This window comes from Sapajus apella, unplaced genomic scaffold, assembly GCF_009761245.1.
Source record: "Sapajus apella isolate SASKATOON/1434 unplaced genomic scaffold, GSC_monkey_1.0 scaffold61, whole genome shotgun sequence".
Lineage (NCBI taxonomy): Eukaryota > Metazoa > Chordata > Mammalia > Primates > Cebidae > Sapajus > Sapajus apella.
Window position 1 is genome coordinate 11,822,647 of NW_022437001.1, and position 22,028 is coordinate 11,844,674.

A 22,028-nucleotide genomic window follows, 5' to 3' on the forward strand; every position below is an offset into this window, starting at 1 on the left:
CTGTCCCCAAGGACAGGTGGCATTTTTCCCCTGCCAGAGAAGAAGCACTGAGAGACATTTAATGTAAAGTACATGAGAAACGGTAGAGGAATCCATTGGTAAAGCTTTCTAAACAAGTACAGACTGTAAGGTCCAGAGTGACTTGCCTACCTCCTTTAAATTGATTTAGCAAGGTTTACTGAGCTAATGTAGGTGAGATCACAGTGCCTACACCAAAAATGACTTATTAACAGCATCTTAAGTCTGACAGGCCTTGGAAAATTGTGTGTTCCTTATATACCATGGAGCTTCCTAATCCTCACTGGATGGAAACAGCCCTGGTAGTTCATAGCCTCCTTGGTTCTCCGTAATCTCTGATATAGGATTCACATCTTGGATCCTTAATGACAACCAAAGCAAAATCAAAGTCGGACTCTGATATTTATTTGTGAATTTCTCTCTTTGGAGGACTGGGGCAGCCTCTCATTCACTCTCCCTGCCAGGGACATGATCATAATAATATAGTATAACATGAGGAAGAATGATGTAAAAAAGTGAACATCATTTTAATATTTGAAAACATAAAGAGTTATCATCAAGTTTTACAGAAATCACTATAAAAAGGCACTAGCCCCTTAAAATTTTTAAATCCAAGGATCAGTCTGATTTTCAAATGAACTGAATATGTGGACAGAAAATTCCAAGCTCTTTATGAGTAAAAAAATTTTTTACAGAATGCTGTAATGTGATGAGGATTCTGATTATGAGTCCTATAACTCATGAAGTAGAAAACAAAGGGTCACTTTCTGGCCAGGCAGAAATGGCCTGTCCTGATTTTACCCTGCTGTGCCTGTTACATAGGCTTGATTAAGAGCAGATTTTTTTTCCAAGTTCCTTTATTTTGAAAAGAGTAATGAATATTAGCTGATTTTCATATGATTTGACTTACCCTCTTATGCCGATGTTATGAATTGGTCATTCTATTTATAGCTGTTTATAAATGTGTTTTTTAAAAGTAACTTTCAAGGTTTCACTGCTAATTGTGCAGAATGTTGAAAATAGAGAAAAGTATAAAGAAGTAAACAAAAATAACCTGACCACCCAGAAATAATCATTATTAACATTGGCATAGTTAATTTTTATAATACATATATATTAACATTATATTTGTGTATTTTTAAACATTGTAGAGTCAAGCAATTAATATTGTTTTTCTTCTACTTTCTTATTCAATGATAAAAAGTATTTTCTAAAACTTTAGCAATTATTTTAAAATTTTTGGCTGAGTGCAGTGGATCACACCTGCCTATAATCCCAGCACTTTGGGAGGCCCAGGACGGTGGATCACTTGAGATCAGATGTTCAAGACAAACCTGGCCAACATGGTGAAACTGTGTTTCTACTAAAAATACAAAAATTAGATGGCTGTTATGCCAGGCGTCTGAAATCCCAGCTACTTGGGAAGCTGAGGCAGGAGAATTGCTTGAACCCAGAGGGTGGAGGTTGCAGTGAGCCAATATCTCACCACTGCACTTTAGCCTTAGCAACAGAGTAAGATTCCATCTCAAAAAAAAAAAAAAAGAAAAGAAAAGAAATTATTTTAAAAATTTTAGTAGTTCCATAATAGTTCATTATTGGAATTTATTTAACTACCCTCCATCATTGTTCAGCATTTAAATTGCTTCCAGTTTTTTATCATTATAACATCATGAGGTTAGTTGTTTATGTATTTATTCTGTATCCCTTAGGATACATTCCTAACAGTGAGCTTACTAGATTGAAAATATTTTTAAAGTATCTTGAAATATTTTATCCAATTGCTTTCCTGAAAGGTGGTAATGATTGATACCTCATTAGCAGTATGTGAGGGTGCTTATGCTAGCAATCTCTCAGAACCATGGAGTAGTAAAATTTTAAAGCATCTTTCTCTTCTGATAGCCAAATATAAAGCTAGTTTTATTCCCATGTCTTTGATTTCTTTGATATAGTAATGTTGCCTAACACGAGTTCTTTATATATCATATCATATTTAATACAAATTGTCATTGATTGTAAGATGTTTCCTAATTTTAGATAGGTTCAAATGGGAATGGTGAATGATATGGCTTAGAATTGATAAAATGTAATACTATGTTTAAGATTTTGTTTTAATGTTTTTGGTGAATCAATCATATTTTATTAAGTATTTTTATTTTTTGTGGTACTTTTGATTAACAATTTGAAAATTATGCTATAACATTTATGAATTTGTATTTTTATGCCTTCCTCCTTACTTTAATTCTTCCCTATCAAGAAATAAGATAATGATCAATTAACTACTCTTTTCAAATTTATATGAAAATTTATGCTGGTATATGGCGTCTCACTCCAATAGTTTATTGAAGCTATTTTTTAAACCCATTTCTTAAGAATATAATTTTATATACTTGGCCAAATTAAAAGTTACGCAGTGTGGTAGGAGTTTAAAATGACACAACAACTTTGGAAATTTGTTTATTAGTTTCCACTAAAATTAAATACGCCCTACCCTGTGACCTAGCAATTCCATCCTTGGATATATACCCTAGAGAAATGAATACATATATTAACAGAAAGACTGATATAAGAGTGGCCATAGCATATTTAGCCATAATAGCCAAAAAATGAAAACAGTACAGATATCTAACAATGGAAAAATCTGCAAACAAATTGGGGTACATCCATTCAATTGAATACTACTGAGCAGTAAAAAAACAAACAGTTGATGTACACTAAGTCACAGATGAATGTGAAAGCCATTATTTTGAGTAAGAAAGCTAGACAAAAAAGAATACATACTTTATGATTCCATTTGAAATTCAATTACAAGAAAAACTCATATATGGGGACAGAGGTTAGAATGGTGGTCACTTGACAGAGAGTGGGTGCTGACTGGTAAGGGGCACAGTAGGATTTTCTGGGGTGACAGGATGGTATATGTCTTCATCTGGGTGATGTGTACATAAACATACACACACTTAAGAAATCATCAAGCTTGCTTAAGATTTACACATTTTATGGTACATTATACCTTCATTTAAAGTAATGAAGGCTGAGCATGGTGGCTTATGCTTGTAATCCCAGGACTTTGGGACGCTGAGGCAGGCAGATCACCTGAGGTCAAGATTTCATGACCAATCTGACCAGTATGGTAAAACCTCATCTCAACTAAAAATACAAAATTTAACCGGGCATGGTGGCAGGCACCTTGTAGTCCCAGCTACTCAGGAGGCTGAGACAGGAGGATAACTTGAACCCAGGAGGCAGTGGTTGCAGTGAGCCAAGATCATGCCATTGCACACAGGCCTGGGAGACAGAGTGAGACTCCATCTCAAAAATAAAATAAAATAAAATAATGGGAAAAAAACTTAAGTACCAAAGAAGCTATGCTATAGAATTTATAAAAACAATAGTTCACTTTACACATTAGTAAAAATTATACAGTATTTCTAAGTTTGAAGTTTGCTAAATGTTTTCTTATCATTTTTCTTTTATTACTTCAGATTTTTCTGTGTACAACATAGCATGTATAAAAGATATCACTTAATTAAGGTAATAAAGAAACGGAACATGAAAGGGATGGCAGTGCTGTAAATGATGGCTGACATGTTCTTTTCTGTTGTCTTTCAACACAGTAAATGCCTCCTTAGGACAGAAGTCTTGCACTGTAGTAACCTTGTTAAATATGGCATTCTGACTTCAAATGTCCTGATCCCCAGTTATATTAATCAAGGAGACACACGGGATGAATGCCAACTAGCTTTGCTGCCCAGCCAAACGATATAATTAGACCAGAGTCAAGTTCTAAGCACACAGAGCCTCCCTCTGCCAGAAACCCAAGAAGCGAGACACACTATCAAATTAGGGTCCTGCAATTCCTCCCAACTTGCATTCCCAAAGTGAAAATTTCTCCCATTGTAGTTTAAAAAGAAATTGACATTAGTAGCAAGAGGATCTGATATCGTTTCTTAATTTTTTTTAAGTTGTTGGTGTTCTTTCATGATATAACTCTAACAGTGCAGAGTTGTGTGGAATAAATGGTTGTTTATTACAATACTTTAACTTTGAAAAACATTCTACTGTTCACAAAACACTTTTGCATTATTGCCTAATTTTAGCTCACCCCAGCCTATAATATGGAAAGGACACATAATCATCATTGCCCCTTTATTTTACTAAAATAAAACCTTAACTCAAAGAAGTTGGTGCCTGGGCCCAAAGTAAAGCCAGGGTTTCTGACTTCTGGGCCAGCTCTGTATCACTGGCTATGGAGTTGACACCATAGGCACATTTATCCTGCTCAAGGAGGATGCCCTGCTGTACTTTCATACCTCTGGGGATATGGTTTTGGCTAAAAATCTGCTTCAGAAACCCCGACTCACTCTAAGCCAAATGTCCAAGAACCCCAAGGAAACTCAATCAAATCTAGCCAAGTTTTAAGAATTTGACTTCCTCTGTATGTTCTCTGGATTTTACTTTCCAAACTTGCGACTGTGAGCCTGAAAAGAGAGCAGCTTTTTCACAGAAGGACAGGGCTTGTGTGGCAAGCAGCAATGTACTTCACTGCATTCTTTTTTTCCTTTTTTTTTTTTTTTTGCTCTATCACATGAAACTGTTACCATATTTGCTTGCCAAAACAAAGTTATTATGTTTATAACTACAACCAGAATATGGTTACTACTGGCTCTGTGTTACAGCTCTTTTTTTCCATTTATTTTTTTCTATTTTTAAAAATGATGTTTTTAGGCTGGGCACAGTGGCTCACGCCTGTAATCCCAGCACTTTGGGAGGCCAAGGTGGTGGCTCACCTGAGATCAGGAGTTCCAGACCAGCCTGGCCAACATGGCAAAACCCTGTCTCTACAAAAAATACAAAAATTAGCCAGGCATGGTGGTGTGTGCCTATAGTCCCAGCTACTCGGGAGGCTAATGCAGAAGAAACACTTGATCATGGGAGATGGAGGTTGCAATGAGCCAGGATCGTGCCACTGCATTGTACAGCCTGGACAATAGAGCAGTACTCCATCTCAAATAAATACATTTCTAAAATAAATACATAAATATGACATTTTTAAATGATTGGTCCAACGATTTCAAATCAAGCCCATTAGCAGAATTGTCCCCACAGTGTGGCACTAGGTCAGTGGGATTGAGTATATGGTAGGAAGAGACATGTGTCTGCTTACTTGACTTGATCAACACCACATAGCAAGTCGTAGCTAGACTGTCCCCATTATAAGGACTTCCTGTTTAGGAGACATAGAAAGCTGGAAAATTACAGAAGGAAATAACTTAATGATGAGAAGTTTACCATCACAAGGAACAGGGAAAAGTGTGGCTCAGGTCCATGATTATTTTTCTCACCATTCATACCTCTTTCCTGTGCAGTCCATCTACATTATTTCTGAATGTTGATTTACACTCATATTTTCCAACCTCATTTTCTATTCGTCCACTTTACATAGCCTACATCTTAACCCATGTATATCATGATAAAGGTTGAGTATCCTTTAACCCAAAATGCCTGGGACCAGAAGTGTTTCACATTTTGAATTCTGGAATATTTGCATTATACGTACCAGTAACCATCCCTCATCTGGAAATCCAAAATGCTGCAGTGAGCATTTTCGTTGAGCACCATTTTGGGCACTCAAAATTTTCCAGATTTCAGAGCATTTCAGATTTTGGATTTTCAGATGAGGGAAACTCAACCTCTGCTTCTCCTATATGTTGATTCATGTAAATCCCTTCCTTTTGAATTTCTTTCTTCCATTCTAAATTCTTCAAAGTTCTTCCCACACTTTAGGCTGTGTGAAAGGCCTTACTGTATCCCATAACCTCCTAATGTCCTCACAAACTTCTCCCTTTGATGAATTCTGTAGCAGTTTTATTTATATTTATGACCTGTCACTGTGCCTGTTATACTAACATCATTTAAAATAGTTAGTACTGCTGTTATCCCCTGAACACTTACTAACGAAGCACTTTACAAACAAGCATTTAACCCTTACAACAGCCCCGTAAGGTATTTTACTAGTCAGGATAGGCTAAGCTTTGATGCAGTAACAACAACAAGCCCAACTCTCAGTGGCTTAAGACAGCAAGGATTTCTCACCCATGCTTTGTGCCCACTGTTTGTCAGCAGAGGCTGTCACTCATGGCAGTCAGGCTGACAAAGCAGTCACTGTCTCAAACATTGTCAATAGATAGGTCAGCAATTAAGTGCCATGACCTGAAGTGAAATCTGTCATTTCTCTTTACAATTTATCTGCCAGAATTAGTCACATGGCCATACCCAGGAGAGCTTGTCATCCCCACCATGTGCTGGAGGGATGGAGAGCTGACATACCAGATGATAGTATTCAGTGCCTCAGATAGGTGCTCTTGTTATCCTCGTTTTATCAGTGAAGAGACTAAGGCTCAGAGAGGTTAAGATGGAGCACTGAAATACACTGGGAAAGAATAAAGGCTTGAATACCTCCAGCTACCCCCCTTATCTGTGACAATTTGAGGATGGGGTGAAGAGTATAGTGTGGGTAAAAACACTGACTGTCTGTTGGAGTTTGAATCCTAGCTCTGCAGCTGACTAGCCATTTTGATAATTTACATTAATGAGCTTCAGCTTTCTCTTCCATAAGACAGAAATAATGATTTCTACTTCATAGGGCTGTTGTGATTTAATTATGTATGCAACATGCCTGGTACATAGTAGGGATATGATAGCTGGTAGATACTGTCAGTATTCATTAATTACTGACATTAATGTAAGTGTTAGTTAAAAATTCACTCTCTATTGACAATTTTGCAAACAAGATTCAGAGGCTCTGCAGAAACATTTTGGGTAAGCATAGAAGTACTAGTTATCTTTTTAAATTGTTGATGTTTCCTAGGAGTATGGGATTCTCAGGTACCTGAGTGATTCACATTTTTTAATAGCCACTTCACTAAGGAGAATGTGACAGCTTGCATTGGTGCCAAAGGAAAACCACAGGGTCCTTATCTCACTTGCAGGGTGTTAGGGTCCAACGGTGCCTACAGAAGTGAACAAGATGGAAAGGACAGAAGAGCCTCTTCTGTCTCCAGCTGGGGGAAAAAAATGTCATTAAATTGGGGAGGCAATCACACATATAGGTGAAAGAACAGCAGAAAACAAGAATCAATAGATGTGGAAATTAGTTTAGTTTGGTTTGTCATTACTCTCAAAAAGTATGAGAATGTATTATTCATCATCATCTCTGCATTATTATGCAGTTGTCTGCATCCTCTTTTGTCAGGTGTTTGAAGAACTCTTTTTACAATGTTTGCTTCCCTTTGGTGAATGAGGAAAGAAAATAGCTTTGGCCAACTCTTTGTTGTATTTCCAATTTGTTGGGTTTGTTACGAGATGGATTATCTTGTCTTCCACATGTTCTTTCTCATGCAGCACTTGGTAAACCACGGGAAGGCTCACTGCTATGCTGCAAATCGTGCAAATAAGATGAGATGGACTTTACCTTGGAAATGTTTACTAACCGGTGCATTTCCCTAAACTCCAGATTATTTCCCTATCTTTTTGTTTATTTATTCAGTCTGGTGACTTTTATTTTTCTTTCCACTTAGAGGAAAATATTGTTTTGCAATCCTAATTATAAGGATAAATTTTTGATATTTGGTGGTCAATACAGAACTAAAAAGAAATGAGTATTTAATAATAAGCCTGACTGCCTTATGTGTCATTTCAGCAGTTTTTCTTTTTTGTCCTCAGTTCTCCCTCTGATTTTTTTAAAATTTGTAGTTATTTGCTTTCCATGTTAGGAAAGTTACACAAAAGAGTATAAATCATAGTAATGACAGAATATCTTAAAAATAAGATGTAATACAGTGCTATTAATAAAATTTATGGCAGTTTACAATTAAGGAGTACCAGGACTTATGTTTTAAGCTTCGTGGGCGTTACTTATTCTGTCTCTCCCTCTCTTTATCTCTCCCCCCTCTTTCTATCTCTCCTCTCCTCTCTCTCTCTCACACACATACACACACACACACACACACACACACACACAGACTCATTCACTCACGAAGCCCATACCTGTAAGATAAAATCTCACTGATGAGGAACTGAATCTTAGAGAGCTAAGGTAATTTGCCTAGGACAAAAAAAGCCAGAAGACAGCAGACCCAGGAGTGCAACCTTTCCATGGCCTTCCTATTGTAGTTAGCAGTGAATCGCTAGATGACTGTGGTGCTGCCTTGAAGTGCAGGGCCTTGTCTTATTCATCTTTGTACCCAGCTCCCGGCACAGAACAGAATGGAACAAGGGGGTGACGTAACCAGTGCTGTATTTTAGGAAGATAAATCTGGCAACAATGAGTGGGATGAAGAGAACAAGAAAAGACTGGCAGCGTGGAGAGCAGTTTCGATGCCATTGCAGTGATACAGAGAAAAAGAGGATGAGCTAGCACAGGAGGGAGCCGCCCTGACAGAAGAAAAGTCGCGAATGTGACAGATTCAGGAAGAGTACATGAATGAGACTTGACCATGTGGAGGCAGGGAGGCATGCTCGGTCCTTGGGTAAATAAATATCTGTTCATGCAGCAAATGTTTCTTGAGCATCAACCATGTGCCAGGAACTATTCTAGGTGCCGGAGATGCAACAGTGAATCCAGGAAAAAAGAATTTTATTCTCATAGACCTTATATCCTCATTGGAGGATATGTTGGTCAGGATTTTCCAGAGAAGCAGTACTAGCAGGAGGTACACAGAAATAGAGATATAGATACAGTACAGATAGAGGTTTCAAGGAATTAGCCTATGTGATTACATGGTCTGGCAAGCCAGAAGTCTGCAGGACAGGCCTATGGGCCAGAAACACTTGGCAGGAGCTGATGCCACAGTCTAGAGAAGAATTTCTTCTCAGAGAAAACTCAGGGTTTTGTTTGTTTGTTTTGAGGCGAAACCTTGCTCTGTCAGCCAGGCAGGAGTGCAGTGGCGTGATCATGGCTCACTGCAACTTCCACCTTCCAGGTTCAAGCGATTCTCCCACCTCAGCCTCCCAAGTAGCTGGAATTACAGGCACACGCCACCACACTCGGCTAGTTTTTGTATATTTAGTAGAGACAGGATTTCACCATGTTGGCCAGGCTTGTCTCAAACTCCTGAACTCAAGTGATTTGCCTTCTGCCTGCCTCAGCCTCCCAAAGTGCTGGGATTACAGACGTGAGCCACCATACCCAGCCAAAACCTCAGTTTTGCTCTTAAGATCGTTCAAATGATTGCATGAGGCCCACCCGGATTGTTGAAGATAATCTCCTCTATTTAAGGTCAACTAACTGTAGACATTAACCACATCTACAAAATACTTTCATAGCAACATCTGGATTCGTATCAATTGAATAACTGGGTACTACAGCCTCGCCAAGTTGCCACATAAAAAGTAAGCATCCAGAGGAGGTGTAAGAATGACCAGTTCATAGAGAGAAACAACTGAGGGTGTTTGAGAACAATGACAAGTGTCTGTGAATCAGAGACTCCATTGAAGGCTTTTCTGCTGTGGTAGATACCTCTCCATCCTACAGACAGGCCACTGAGACTTGGGGTTGTTAATCATCTTATTTGAGTGCTAAAACAGCTAATGAATGGTGCTACTGTTATTCTGACTCAGCACATGTGCAGAAAACAGCGGAGCCCTGCCTCCAGGGAATGGTCAAAGGACCAGAGTATTTGACCTTTTCCCAGGAGCAACACCAGTTGGTGAGCAAGTTCAGATTAGGAACTTGAGCATCAACTGAGTGCCAGGAACTCGGGATGCTGGGGATGCAACAGTGAATCAAGCAAAAAAAGGATTTTGCTTTCATAGAGAGCACACCCTGTACTCTAATTGGAGGATATATTGGTCAGGATTCTCCAGAGGATTAGAACCAGCAGGAAATATGTAGGAATAAAAACAAAGATACAGAGCATGGAACCTGAACATGGAGAGGTCAAAATTGCTTTTTGGAAGTGCAAGGAACGGAATGGCTTTATCCAACTTGCTGCCCCTCCCTCACTTGGCTTTTGCTTGAGCCATTCAACCCTCTTCTACCCACGTCTTCCCCTCCATGACCCACGTAGCCCTTAGGTCTCAGCTTTGCCACTTTGTTAGGGAGCCCTTCCCTGACCGCCCCAACTAGGATAAATATCCCAGTTATACACCCCTCCTTACCAAACTCCCTTTTCCTCTAATCTAGTACTTAACATGGTTGTCACTAAGTAGTTTATTTCTATATTATTTTATTAATGTCGGCCTCTATTGCTATGCTTTTTGAGGGAAGGAGCCAAATCAAAATTGTGCTGATTCTCTGTGTTGAGCACAGCTCTTGGTATATACTACTTGTTGCATGAATGCACAGATAAAGAAGTGAATGGATGAGTGATTGAAATATATACCTTCCAAGTAGTATGTATTAGTCTGTTCTCACACTGCTATAAAGAAATACCTGAGACTGGGTAATTTATAAAGAAAAGAAAGTTAGGCCAGACACATGCCTGTACTCCCAGCACTTTGAGAAAAGAAAGTATGGCTCATGCCTGTACTCCCAGCACTTTGAGAGGCCGAGGTGGGAAGATCACTTGAGGTCAGGAGTTCAGGACCAACCTGGCCAACATGGCAAAATCCCATCTCTACTAAAAATACAAAAATTAGCCGAGTGTGGTGGTGGGCATCTGTAAATCCCAGCTACTTGGAAAGCTGAGGCACAAGAATCACTTGAACCCAGGAGGTGGAGGTTGAACTGAGCCAAGGTTGTACCACTGCACTCTAGCCTGGGCGGCAGAGCGAGACTCCATCTCAAAGAAAAAAAAAAAAGAGGTTTAATTGGCTCACAGTTCCATAGGCTGTAGGAAGCATGATGCTGGCATCTGCTGGGCTTCTGGGGAGGCCTCAGGAAATTTTCAATCATGGCAGAAGGCAAAGCGGGAGGCAGCACTTCACAAGGCTGGACAGAAGGAAGCGGAATGGGGAGGCACTACACACTTTTAAACAACCAGATATCATGAGAAATCACTATCACAAGAACAGCACCAAAATGGAAATCTGCCCCCGATCCAGTCACCTCCCACCAGGCCCCACCACCAACACTGGAGGTTACAATTTGACATGAGATCCAAACCATATCATAGTGAATCTGCAGGCCATCTTAAACAATAATCTGGAAACATAATAACACATCCTTGTTGCTACAGTCCTTTTTTCTAATCCCCAATCTGATCATATCCTGTATGCAGCCAATCTCATCTTTGGCATTTGAGTTCTTCTAATTTCAGTTTAAAAGCTAGCACTCCCCCAAACTCTTCTCTAATTTGGAGGTACTTTTTAAGCATTTGAGCCCAACACCCCCTAACACAAAACAGATGAGATTTTCTGAGCTATTAGAAAAAAAGGTGGTACAAGTGAGAAAACAGAGTGGAAATATTCAAGAACAGTGCCCCATTGCATAGGGGGAACAAACAGGGGGTACAGAAAGAGAGTCAGGCATGCATGGAATGTGCTAAGGAAGTCCTCATATTTAAAACAGATAGTTCTTTCTCTTCTTGCCTCAGGCAGGAAATTCTGACTACTTCTGCCTATGGTCTGAAGTCTTGGGAGTTAGAAGAAAAGCTTCTGACTCAAGGAGTTCCTGACATCTCTGAGTGGACTTTTTTTGAGCCAAGTTCAGAAAAAGTTCAGTTAGGAAGCTCTCCTGTACCCACCAAATGCCCCCTTCTACCACGAAGGCAAAAGCTAGTAATGACTGGCCCATGGGAATCACCGTGTCGTTGAGTGAATCAACTGCACAGATATGATGGCTACCCACGTGAGACCCCAGAGCCTTTCACTCTGGCTTTTGATTTGACAACCAGAAGTCACAACAACTTAAAATGGCATTGGTGTTATTGAATGCTTCCAGGAGCTCTTTTGTCCTTTTGCATTAGATCCCAAATGTTAATGGAAATCAGCCTTTACTTTGAAGCTGTCTTCTGACTGTGGGAAAAGAAATTCTGAATTTTTTTTAAAGTAGCATCAATCAAGTCATCCTACAAGGTGTGTACATGTTTTCCCACTTGTATTCTTGTCATTAGAGCTTCTTTGTATTGAGAAACTCAGTTTCTGCATTCTCTACATTTTCTGAAACTTGGAAGACTCCATTGAAAACTATATGGGACACTCTTGGGATCCAGACAAATTTTGACTATGTCACTACAGGGTATAACAGGAAACATTTTGACCCACAAGTTAGGTGATGGAGGTTTGAGCCTTGACTCTGCCACTGAGCATTTGTGTGACCTTGGACAAGTCCCTGGGCCATGGTGGACTAGGTAGTCTTTGCAGTTACCGCCACTCTAAGATGTATGGTTCTCATTGCAGGCATCTTTTCCACAAGTCCTGTGTTGACCCCTGGCTTCTAGACCATCGCACCTGTCCCATGTGCAAGATGAACATTCTTAAAGCCCTAGGGATCCCGGTAAGCACAGCACAGCCTACAGCATCATCATGTCTGTCTTTCTGCGTTGCCCCCAAAGCAGGGAGAAAACATTATACTTGGATGTTCTGTGTCCCCTCAGTCACACATAGCAGTCACATTATCTTACGAGGCTCCAAGGGAACACTCCTGTGTCTGAAAGCATTTCTCCTCTCACTTTTTCCCTGAAGACATCCCAACCTTTCACCATGTGCATTGTATTTGTGTGTGAGTCAAGGTGTCACTTGTACAGCTCATTGGCTTCTCTTCTGGGCTGCAGTATGAGAGGACAGGTGGGACAGCAGCAGACACACCCCGGGCCAATTGCACACTGAGCACCTCTTGCACCATCACCCATGTGCAGCCATCAGGAGATCCATGTGCCATGCTTTCTGGTGTTGCCCCACGATCACCTGGCTCTCAGAGAGAAAGGGGAGGACAGAGGCTGAGAGTCAGGCTCAAAGCCTCAGCTAAACTCAGCTCTCTGTGGAGACTTTGAGCAAACAGGAAACCAGAGCCAGGAAAGCTAACACTTAGTTCTTAATTTAACGGGTTCCCCCAGTTGACTCCCCCAGAGACTAAACATTTTCTAAAATTTTGTCTCTCCCCTGTACAAAGAGAATCAGCCAGCTGGCTTGATGCTCCAGGGAGACTTTCCCAGGACCACATCAGGTGAAGCCTGCAAGCTAGTGGGTGGTGAGACACCAGCTGCTATGTGTTCTTCCCTCTCAGCAATGAGGGCAGGAAGCAAAGCAGGCCACCAAATCCAAGGACTACACTAAGAGATGTGAGAAACCACACAGTGCTGTCTAGAGGAAGTCAGACAAATGAAATGCAGATACCAGCTCCCCCTCAGGCCCTCCACTTTGCTGCCACCTCCCTATTGTCACTCCTCACTGCTAATAGCAGAGAATAAAGAGAATGGTAACCGTCCCAAGATCTCACTGAAGGAGGAAGTATCAGATCCCATATCAAAGGTTTACTTTAATGCCAAAGGACTAATAATCTTTGGAATATCAGGGTGGCTCTGCTGGAGGGGGCACACCTGAAGCATTATGAGGACATGCTGGAGGGTGCACGCCTGAAGCATTATGAGGACATGCATTGGCTGAATTTTCTACCCTGTGCCAGCTGCCTCCATGCCTGCTGTATCATCTGCATGGTTGATACTCCGAACACAAATCAGCTTGTGTGACTATACCTTTCAGCTAGATTTTAAAGACAATGCATTAAATTTTCAGACCAGTTATACATGCATATTGCATTTAAAATGAAAATCAATTAAAAGGAACATGAAACATCAGTAAAAACCGAGCAGCTCTACCAGATACTGGTGACTTAGGAAGCTGAACTCAGTTTTTGTACTGTTCACATTTTTGCTGTAACTGAGTCCCTGAGGGGAGGGGGAAATGTGTGTATGTGTGTCTATAGTCTCCAACGTCTTTAGAGTCCTCACAGTTCTAACAATGAAGGAGAGAGAGTTGGATCCTTTGACGTGTTCCTATTGTTCGGGGTATTTTTAGAGATATTAAGTGCCAATCCCACTGTTCTCTGGTCAGGACGATGAAAACTAACAAGCATCCATCATTCAATTTTGTACAAAAGGTATTTGATTCCAGGCTTTTTCAGTGGAGGTGTAACTTCTGCAAAAGCTACTTGTAAATAAGATGCAAGATCGCTGTGAATTATTTTTAGAAAGAATTATGGGGTTGCCTTTTCTCTTATTTCCAAGATTAATAATATTTTAACCTTTAGCATTTGGGTATTCTGGCCATGGTTTGATGCCTACAAAGTCTGGATAGGATTTTACTTAGCACAATGAACTGTCAGAAAAATAAATAAACATCAGTAGCATCTTTTGGATTTGGTAAAGATTTTTAAAGGCCAGCTAAACAAGAACATGATACACATCCAAGCTTGCCCCACAAAACAGAACACCCTCCATGACGAATAAGGCTTTTGTGCTATTTCTCCCAAAGCACGAAGGCATATGGATACTCTCTGTGCCTCTCAGGGTTTTTCTGTTTTTGTCCTAGGGAATTACAAAGTCAGGATCTGGGTGGAATTTTGGTTATTGTTCCCCTTCATCCTTCTACCATTGGGTAGCACTATGTCTGAATTATATCAATAAGATGACTTCTACTCTATTCATAAAACATTCCATGTCACTGGGCAAGCTCATGGCCTTCTCAATTAGAAAACACTTCCTATATCAAACTGAAACCCTTTGTATACAGCTTAAACAAATTGTCTTATAATTTTCCTATGTTCTATATATCTCATTACTTCTTATTCAAAGAAAATTGAAAAAGAGCGGCCGGGCGCGGTGGCTCAAGCCTGTAATCCCAGCACTTTGGGAGGCCGAGGCGGGTGGATCACGAGGTCAAGAGATCGAGACCATCCTGGTCAACATGGTGAAACCCCGTCTCTACTAAAAATACAAAAAATTAGCTGGGCATGGTGACGCGTGCCTGTAATCCCAGCTACTCAGGAGGCTGAGGCAGGAGAATTGCCTGAACCCAGGAGGCGGAGGTTGCGGTGAGCCGAGATCGCGCCATTGCACTCCAGCCTGGGTAACAAGAGCGAAACTCTGTCCCCAAAAAACAAAAAACAAAAAAAAAAAAAAAAGAGCTTGTCACTCTCTGATAACTGCTGTCTGTTGATGCTTCATATCTGCATTCCTTACATACGCTAAGTGCTCAATAAATGTCTATGGAATGACAGCCCTTCAGCACCTTGAATGCTGCTAGTCATACAATCGTATTTATGAATTTCATCCTGATTCTCCTCTGAACAGTGTCAACTCGCAAACGACTTGGTTGTAACCCTAATCTACTAGATTATTCAAACACAGGTGGCATAGTATTTTTGGTTTTGGTTTTGGTTTTTGTTGTTTAAATGGAGTGTCCTTGTATCTACCCATGGTATAAGACAAGTAAGTTAAAAGTCAAAAGCTAGGGATGTTGTTATTTTGTAAGTGATTTCCCTACAATGAACTAAAAAATGAGAGCACAGTTCGCTGATCATGAAATTCCATATAATGGAAAGTGAACAATAAGTATCATTTTCCATTATAGTTTGCCAAGAGAAATATAATACTGAATAGAAAGAGTGGGGAGTCCTTTATTATCAGAAGCGTTTTTTATCTACATTATACTGCTTCGCCCTCTGTTCATCCAGTCATCTAGGTCTGTCTTGGTAGAATGACAGAATACAGTTTCAGTGACTCCTCCTCTAAGGTACCATATAACCTGGGTCTTTTATATGCCAGCCACCACCTCCTATCACTATTATCCTGATTGGAATAGGTTGATGATTTTTATTGAATATAAAATTCTGTATAGCTGGTGTATTCACAAGTTTCTATTTAGCAGTTCCTTTATTTTAGGGGTTTTCCATGCTAACTTGAATTTAAATACAGGTGCAGTTTTCACTTGCAGATAGCATTTGACATCTTGTTTTAAAGTTTATGATTGTGACTTCTCTTAGAGATATGTAAATTTGGTTTCTTTTCAAAATATTATTCCATTTGATGAAGCATGTAGAGTGGATATAATCTGTGAGGTTCTCTAAGGTTGGCCTATTAAATATTGTATCCAAGTCAAATTATTTGTGCTTGCTACCATTGACAGTTTCACTGGGCTAGTTAGCTCTTTTATCCACTACCCTACTACGTTAAAGATATAGCACTATTCCTACTATCCCGCAAAATGAAGAGCAAAGAAAAGAACTGCATCGAGATTAAGAAAATACACAGAGAACAATATCAACAGCTAGATCAACATTTTGAAAAATATGTCCATTATTATTACATATGATTGCATTTAAGTGTTTATGGCCAAAAGAACAGCCTGCACAGTACTCTCTTTGTGAAATCTTTTCCTCCTGAAACCCACACACAGTTGGTTATGCTTATAATAGATAAGCATAACACCTGTACGCAGTATATCTTACCTTTGAGTAGAACTTTACAGTTTTTCAAATATTTTCTCAAATCCTTGTTTAATTAATTTAGGGCAGATACTAACAACATGCCCAAGTTTCCAGGGCAGAAACCTGAGACTCAGATCAAATTTCCAAGTCAACATTCACTGAGCACCTAGTCATTGTCAATGGCACTATGTAGGGGCTTGGAATCCAAGGTCAGTATAGTGTGGTTGTTTCACTTTACAATGTTTGGAGCCTGGCAGAGTGAGACCAGCACCTTAACTAATAGCCATACAGCATGGGAGAAGTGCCTGATAAAGTACTTCCAGGATCAACGATGCCTATCTGGGAGGGAACATGCCTTAGAAAAGGGCACATTGGACCTGGGAATTAAAGGGTGATTAGGAATTCCCCAGGGGTCAAGGAGGGTTATTGGATCAAATGTCATCCTGAGCACAGGAAGAGTATAAGCTACAGTGTTGAGAGGAGGGAATGGATGGTGTGCTTCGTGTCTCCAAAGGCTGAAGGTGAGGCCAGAAATGTAGGCTGGGGCTGGGCTCTAGAGCATCTGCCATTGTCATGCCAGGGAGCGTGTAATTCCTTCCTTAGGAGAAGAGAAGAAACATATCCATGGTGTTTTCTTTAAAGAACGTTCTGAGGAGAGAGTGAAGACTGAAATAAACTCAAGAAGAGATTGTAAGTAGATAGGAAAACTGTAATGGGGAGGTAATGTTCATAAACCCACCTGCTTGTGTCCAAAGTCAATCAGTAAATTTAGTGAATTCAGTGAATTGATCATTCTTTGAATTTTTAACAAATTGAGTTTCAGTGAATTGGCTTACTTCCAATACAGCTAGAGAAGACAAAAAGAAGAAAGAATATAGGAAAGAAATGAATGAGCTGAATTTGATGGGTTTATGGATTGATAGAGATCTCCAGCTGACTGTTAGGACGTAGGTGTGGAGCTCAGGAGACTGGTGTTACACAGCTAAGAGCAGAACATTAGGACAAGAGTCCAGCGCTTTGGATTTCTTGTTTTGTGTTCCCTATAAATCCATGAGTTGTCGATTTTCTGTTCTGAAGACCTTGGAAAACAACAGTCATTGTGATGTTAATTCAATCATTGTCAATCCAGAGTTCTCTTCTGCTAATCCTGACCCTCCCTGATGTTCTGCCTACTTTGGGAGTGTAAAACAAACCATGTGATTATCATCCTTCAAGATGAAGCTGAAGTTCAGACCAGAGCAAAAGAAATTAACAGCTGTTCTTTTGTTTGTTTGTTTGTTTGTTTGAGACAGAGTCTCACTCTGTCAGCAGGTTGGAGTGCAGTGTCGTGATCTCGGCTCACTCGCCTCCCAGGTTCAACCAATTCTCCTGCCTCAGCCTCCCAAATATCTGGGACCACAGGCATGTGCTACCAAGCCCAGCTAATTTTTGTATTTTTAGTAGAGATGGGGTTTCGCCATGTTGGCCAGGATGGTCTCCATCTCTTGACCTCGTGATCTACCTGCCTTAGCCTCCCAAAGTGCTGGGATTACAGGCATGAGTCACCACACCCAGCCAGCTATTCTTAATAGTCCTTAAGACAATATCCCTCCACCACCACCCTTTAAACATAATTTTGAGTTTGTGTGGAGACAGAACTGAAAGTAATTTGAAAAGCTGTTTGTGTAAGAGATATAAATATATTCATTATTACTTCAAACCAGCAGAACTAAGACAAAAGAGTAAAACATACAAAGAGTAAGATTTTGCCCAATAATAATACAGTCCAACAATGCTGGCTAACACAGACTGCCTTGCAAAGCAGAGAGCTCCCATTGCTATGTTTTTTAAAGGAAGCTGTCAATGATGTTGGAGAGGAAAGAGTCCTGTAACCCATGGTTGATTGAACAAGGGGGTCTCACCCTAGTCTTACGATTCTAAGATTTTAGTTTAGAAGATTTGACTAATGTATGGTTAATTCCATATTAAGGACATAGAGATATTTTTCTATAGCTAGTTTTTGGCTTATGTTTTTCTTAAAAGTAGCTTTACTCTCTGCTTTTGTGTATATTTGAGGGTATGTATGTATCTTTAATGAACAAGCCATAATGGCTTAGATTCTATTCTCCCTCCTACTCTCATATCATTAGTATATTTGTAAACAATGCGTTAGTATTGAGGGATAATGATCCGGCTACCAGCTACATTCTAGGTGTGCGGTAAATAATACTATATGTACAGAAATGCATTCATTGTAAATATATTTCACATATTCCCCCAAGTGATTATTTAAATGTACAAATACTGCTTGTCTTAAATTAAAACTTTAATTTTTATTCTAAAAAATTAAAAAGGAACATTTTTAAAATGAACCTTTGGAAACGAAATTTTGGAAGATCTTTTTGTGTTAATATTATGGAAACTATATATAGAGTGTTTTTAAATAAAGCAGCTCAAGAAGTAAACAATAAAGAACTTAATTTTTTTATGGAGACAAAATGTTTAGGCTGTAGACATTTAATCTCTAAGTAGATGACGTACTGAGAACAGATCCTTTTCTGCCCCCATCAGCCCAATGCCGACTGCATGGACGACTTGCCCACTGACTTCGAGGGCTCTCTGGGAGGTCCACCAACCAACCAGATCACAGGAGCAAGTGACACAACAGTGAATGAAAGCTCAGTCACTTTGGACCCTGCTGTCCGGACTGTGGGAGCCTTGCAGGTGGTCCAGGATACAGACCCCACCCCCCAGGAGGGAGAAGTCATCTTTACTACTAACAGTAAGTTCTGCCATGCTTAAAGTGACATAGCCAGTACGGCTGTTGCCTTGTGGGAATTGGAAAAGATTACCTTTCCTCAAGAAGAAAAAAATACAGAATGAGTACATCATTGCTAGGTTCATCAGTTATAACTGCCAGCCCTTAGAAGAACTGCCTTTCCTAGAGCCAGCAGGGCAGACAGCCCACCTGGCTCTGTGTGCCCGTGCTCCTGCCTGCCCACACACTGACACCAGGGCTCACACATCACAGCACTGCTCATTCTCCATGCCCGCTTCCCGTAGTACCTGAGGCACGTTAGGGTCCTGGATCTGGAGCTTCTCATACTGGAGGGCAGGTAAGGGGAGCAACCACAAGTGGTGCCCAGCAGGACTGGGATAGAGCACAACCACACCCACTCATGTGCACATGCTTGTATGTGTGTGTGCACATGCACTGGAGCTGCCTGAGTGTGCGTGTGACTGTAGGAACTGGTCTAGACCATGTGCAGGAGGCTGCTTTCCTTGTTTTGGTAGGATGTAGATGTAAATGGCATCCCTTTAGATGGCCATATTTGCAATAGACACTAAACCCCTGTGCACAGTGGCCCTGTGTACTAAAATACCTTCTGGTATTTTATTTTCCCCCATCTCCTCCATAGACAGTCACTAAATCCTGTTCTGTTTGATGGTAGTTTTAATAAAAATATTAAAGGATGTATATTAGCATCAAGATTGAAGTAAAAATCTAAAGTACCTAGTATTCAGTCTAATAGAGATTAAAGCTTCAGGAGTTCTAAGAAAGTCAGATGCAAATTAGCTCAGGTTTGAGGTTAAAAGAGTGAGTGGATGTGGCAATTTTTAAATAAAGTGTACTTCTTTGATAAAAGTAACCAATTCACTGTAGAAATTTGGAAATGTAGAAAAGCAGATTGAAGTATTTGGGGATATTGTCTTTTAAGCTGATCTTTCTTTTACATATTTGTGATTTCTGTAAAATTTATGAAAGCTTGCTAAAATGTAAAAATGTATTTTTCTGATGAAGAAACTATTCATTGTTGAAAAATTGAAAGATAAAGAAAAGAATGAAAAAAATTACTGAGGGCTCCACTACTTAGAAACAATCACTTGTAATCTTTTGTTCTATTTCCTGATCATCTTTTATTATATAGTTGAGACGTTCCTATTTGGGATTTGAATATTGAATATTGTAAGCATACCCGTTTTTCAGGACCTTGACAGAGGTAACTTGAAGAGGAGCTTGGTGAGAAATATCTGCCCATGCAATGTTTATTAGTTTTTGATAAATAAGACCTTTAACTTGAGAAACTTGACTTTTACAGGTCAGTATTGAAATGTTGACCATTCGGTATTTAAAAGCCATTGAAGATGGATTTTGATCCCTTTGTTTTGAAGGTTTAGACTAATGCAGTCCAATATTAATATAATGCAAGTCATGCATGTAATTTAAATTTTTCTATGGCCACACTAAAACATTTTTAAAAATGAAGTTCATTTTAATAATATATTTTTGTTTAACCCTGTAGATCCAAAATATTTCACATTTTTTTATACTCAGTCTTCAAAGTCTGATGTGTATTTTCTTTATGCTTACAGCACATTTCAGAATGTCTTTAAATAAAGTGGCTCAAGAAGTAAACAGTAAATAACTTAATTTTTATTGAGATAAAATATTGTCTCAATTTATTAAAATCATTTATTTAAATGATAATTTTAATAAAATAATAATTTAATAAAATATAATTTCACAACTTAAGATTATTAATTATTTAATAAAAGTATTAAATATATTAAATAATTTAATAAAACAATAATTTATTAAAATATTAAAACGAAACAATATTAAAACTATTAAGACAATATAACCTTATCTTCAAAATTAAATCTATTAAATCTTCAAAATTAAAACTACTGAGACAATATAATACTAATTTAAATTAGTCACATTTGAAATGCTTAGTAGTTACATACTACTAGTGGCTATCATATTGGAGAACATAGATCTAGAATCCTAGCACTTTAAATGGAAGAGAACCTTTTGTTTCTTACCAAAATACACTTCTAAATTTTGTCATGAGAAAATTGTGGCCCAGAGGACTAAACATCTGACTCAGGTCAAATAGAAAGCTCTCTTTTTGGTGTACCAGGTTGTCTCAGAATTTTTCCATTTATTGGACATCTTTGATTACCACCACACATATGACCATTCAAGATCTTAGTGAAATATATTGGAAGGTATGATAAAATTTTTCCAGCAGTTGAAAAACATTTAAGGCATGAACTTGCTTTTGAGAGACAAAATTTTTAAAAGGATCATTATTCTTGAAAAAGAATGACCCTTTGATTTTCAAGAGGAGATATGTCATCTGTCAGATTCCTTATTTTGAAGAGTGGCTACATACTTCATACATCTTAGTAAAGCCAAGATGACAAATGAAAAAGCATTTCAACTTAATGTGGGTTAAATTACATCCAAAACAAAATAGATGTAAATATATTGTGGGTTAAAACACATCTGAAAATAGAAAATTATGATGTATATCCATGTAATTTGTAATCCCTAAACTGTTTTTTGCATAAAATAGGCTCAGAGTGTTTAGTTAATAGTGACCGTTCTGTAGATGTTTATTGAATGAATTGAGGTAAACATGTTCAATCTAAGCTTAAAGTAGAGACTTTCTGTTCATAACAGAAGAAAAGAAAGCCAGGCAATTTCAAAGGAAGTATTGGTAAAGATGGGATGAAGAAATAAGAGGGATATGACAATATCTACAGTCAGAAGACTGATGGCATATATTAATATGGCTATCAGTTTCTTAGTATAGAAACTAAATTTTCTCACAAGATATTTTTCCTAAACCGTATATTTCTGATTAGTTTTATTTAT

General features: G+C 39.0%; 1 protein-coding gene across 1 annotated transcript in view; it reads left to right on the forward strand.

Annotated features, from left to right (window-relative positions):
• RNF150 (ring finger protein 150) overlaps positions 1 to 22,028 on the forward strand; it is a 283,735-nt gene that overhangs the window by 211,474 nt on the left and 50,233 nt on the right. Inside the window, exons 5-6 of the mRNA XM_032246510.1 lie at positions 12,358 to 12,454; positions 18,935 to 19,145. Of these exons, the coding sequence (XP_032102401.1) occupies positions 12,358 to 12,454; positions 18,935 to 19,145 (308 nt within the window). The remainder of the gene's footprint in view (positions 1 to 12,357; positions 12,455 to 18,934; positions 19,146 to 22,028) is intronic.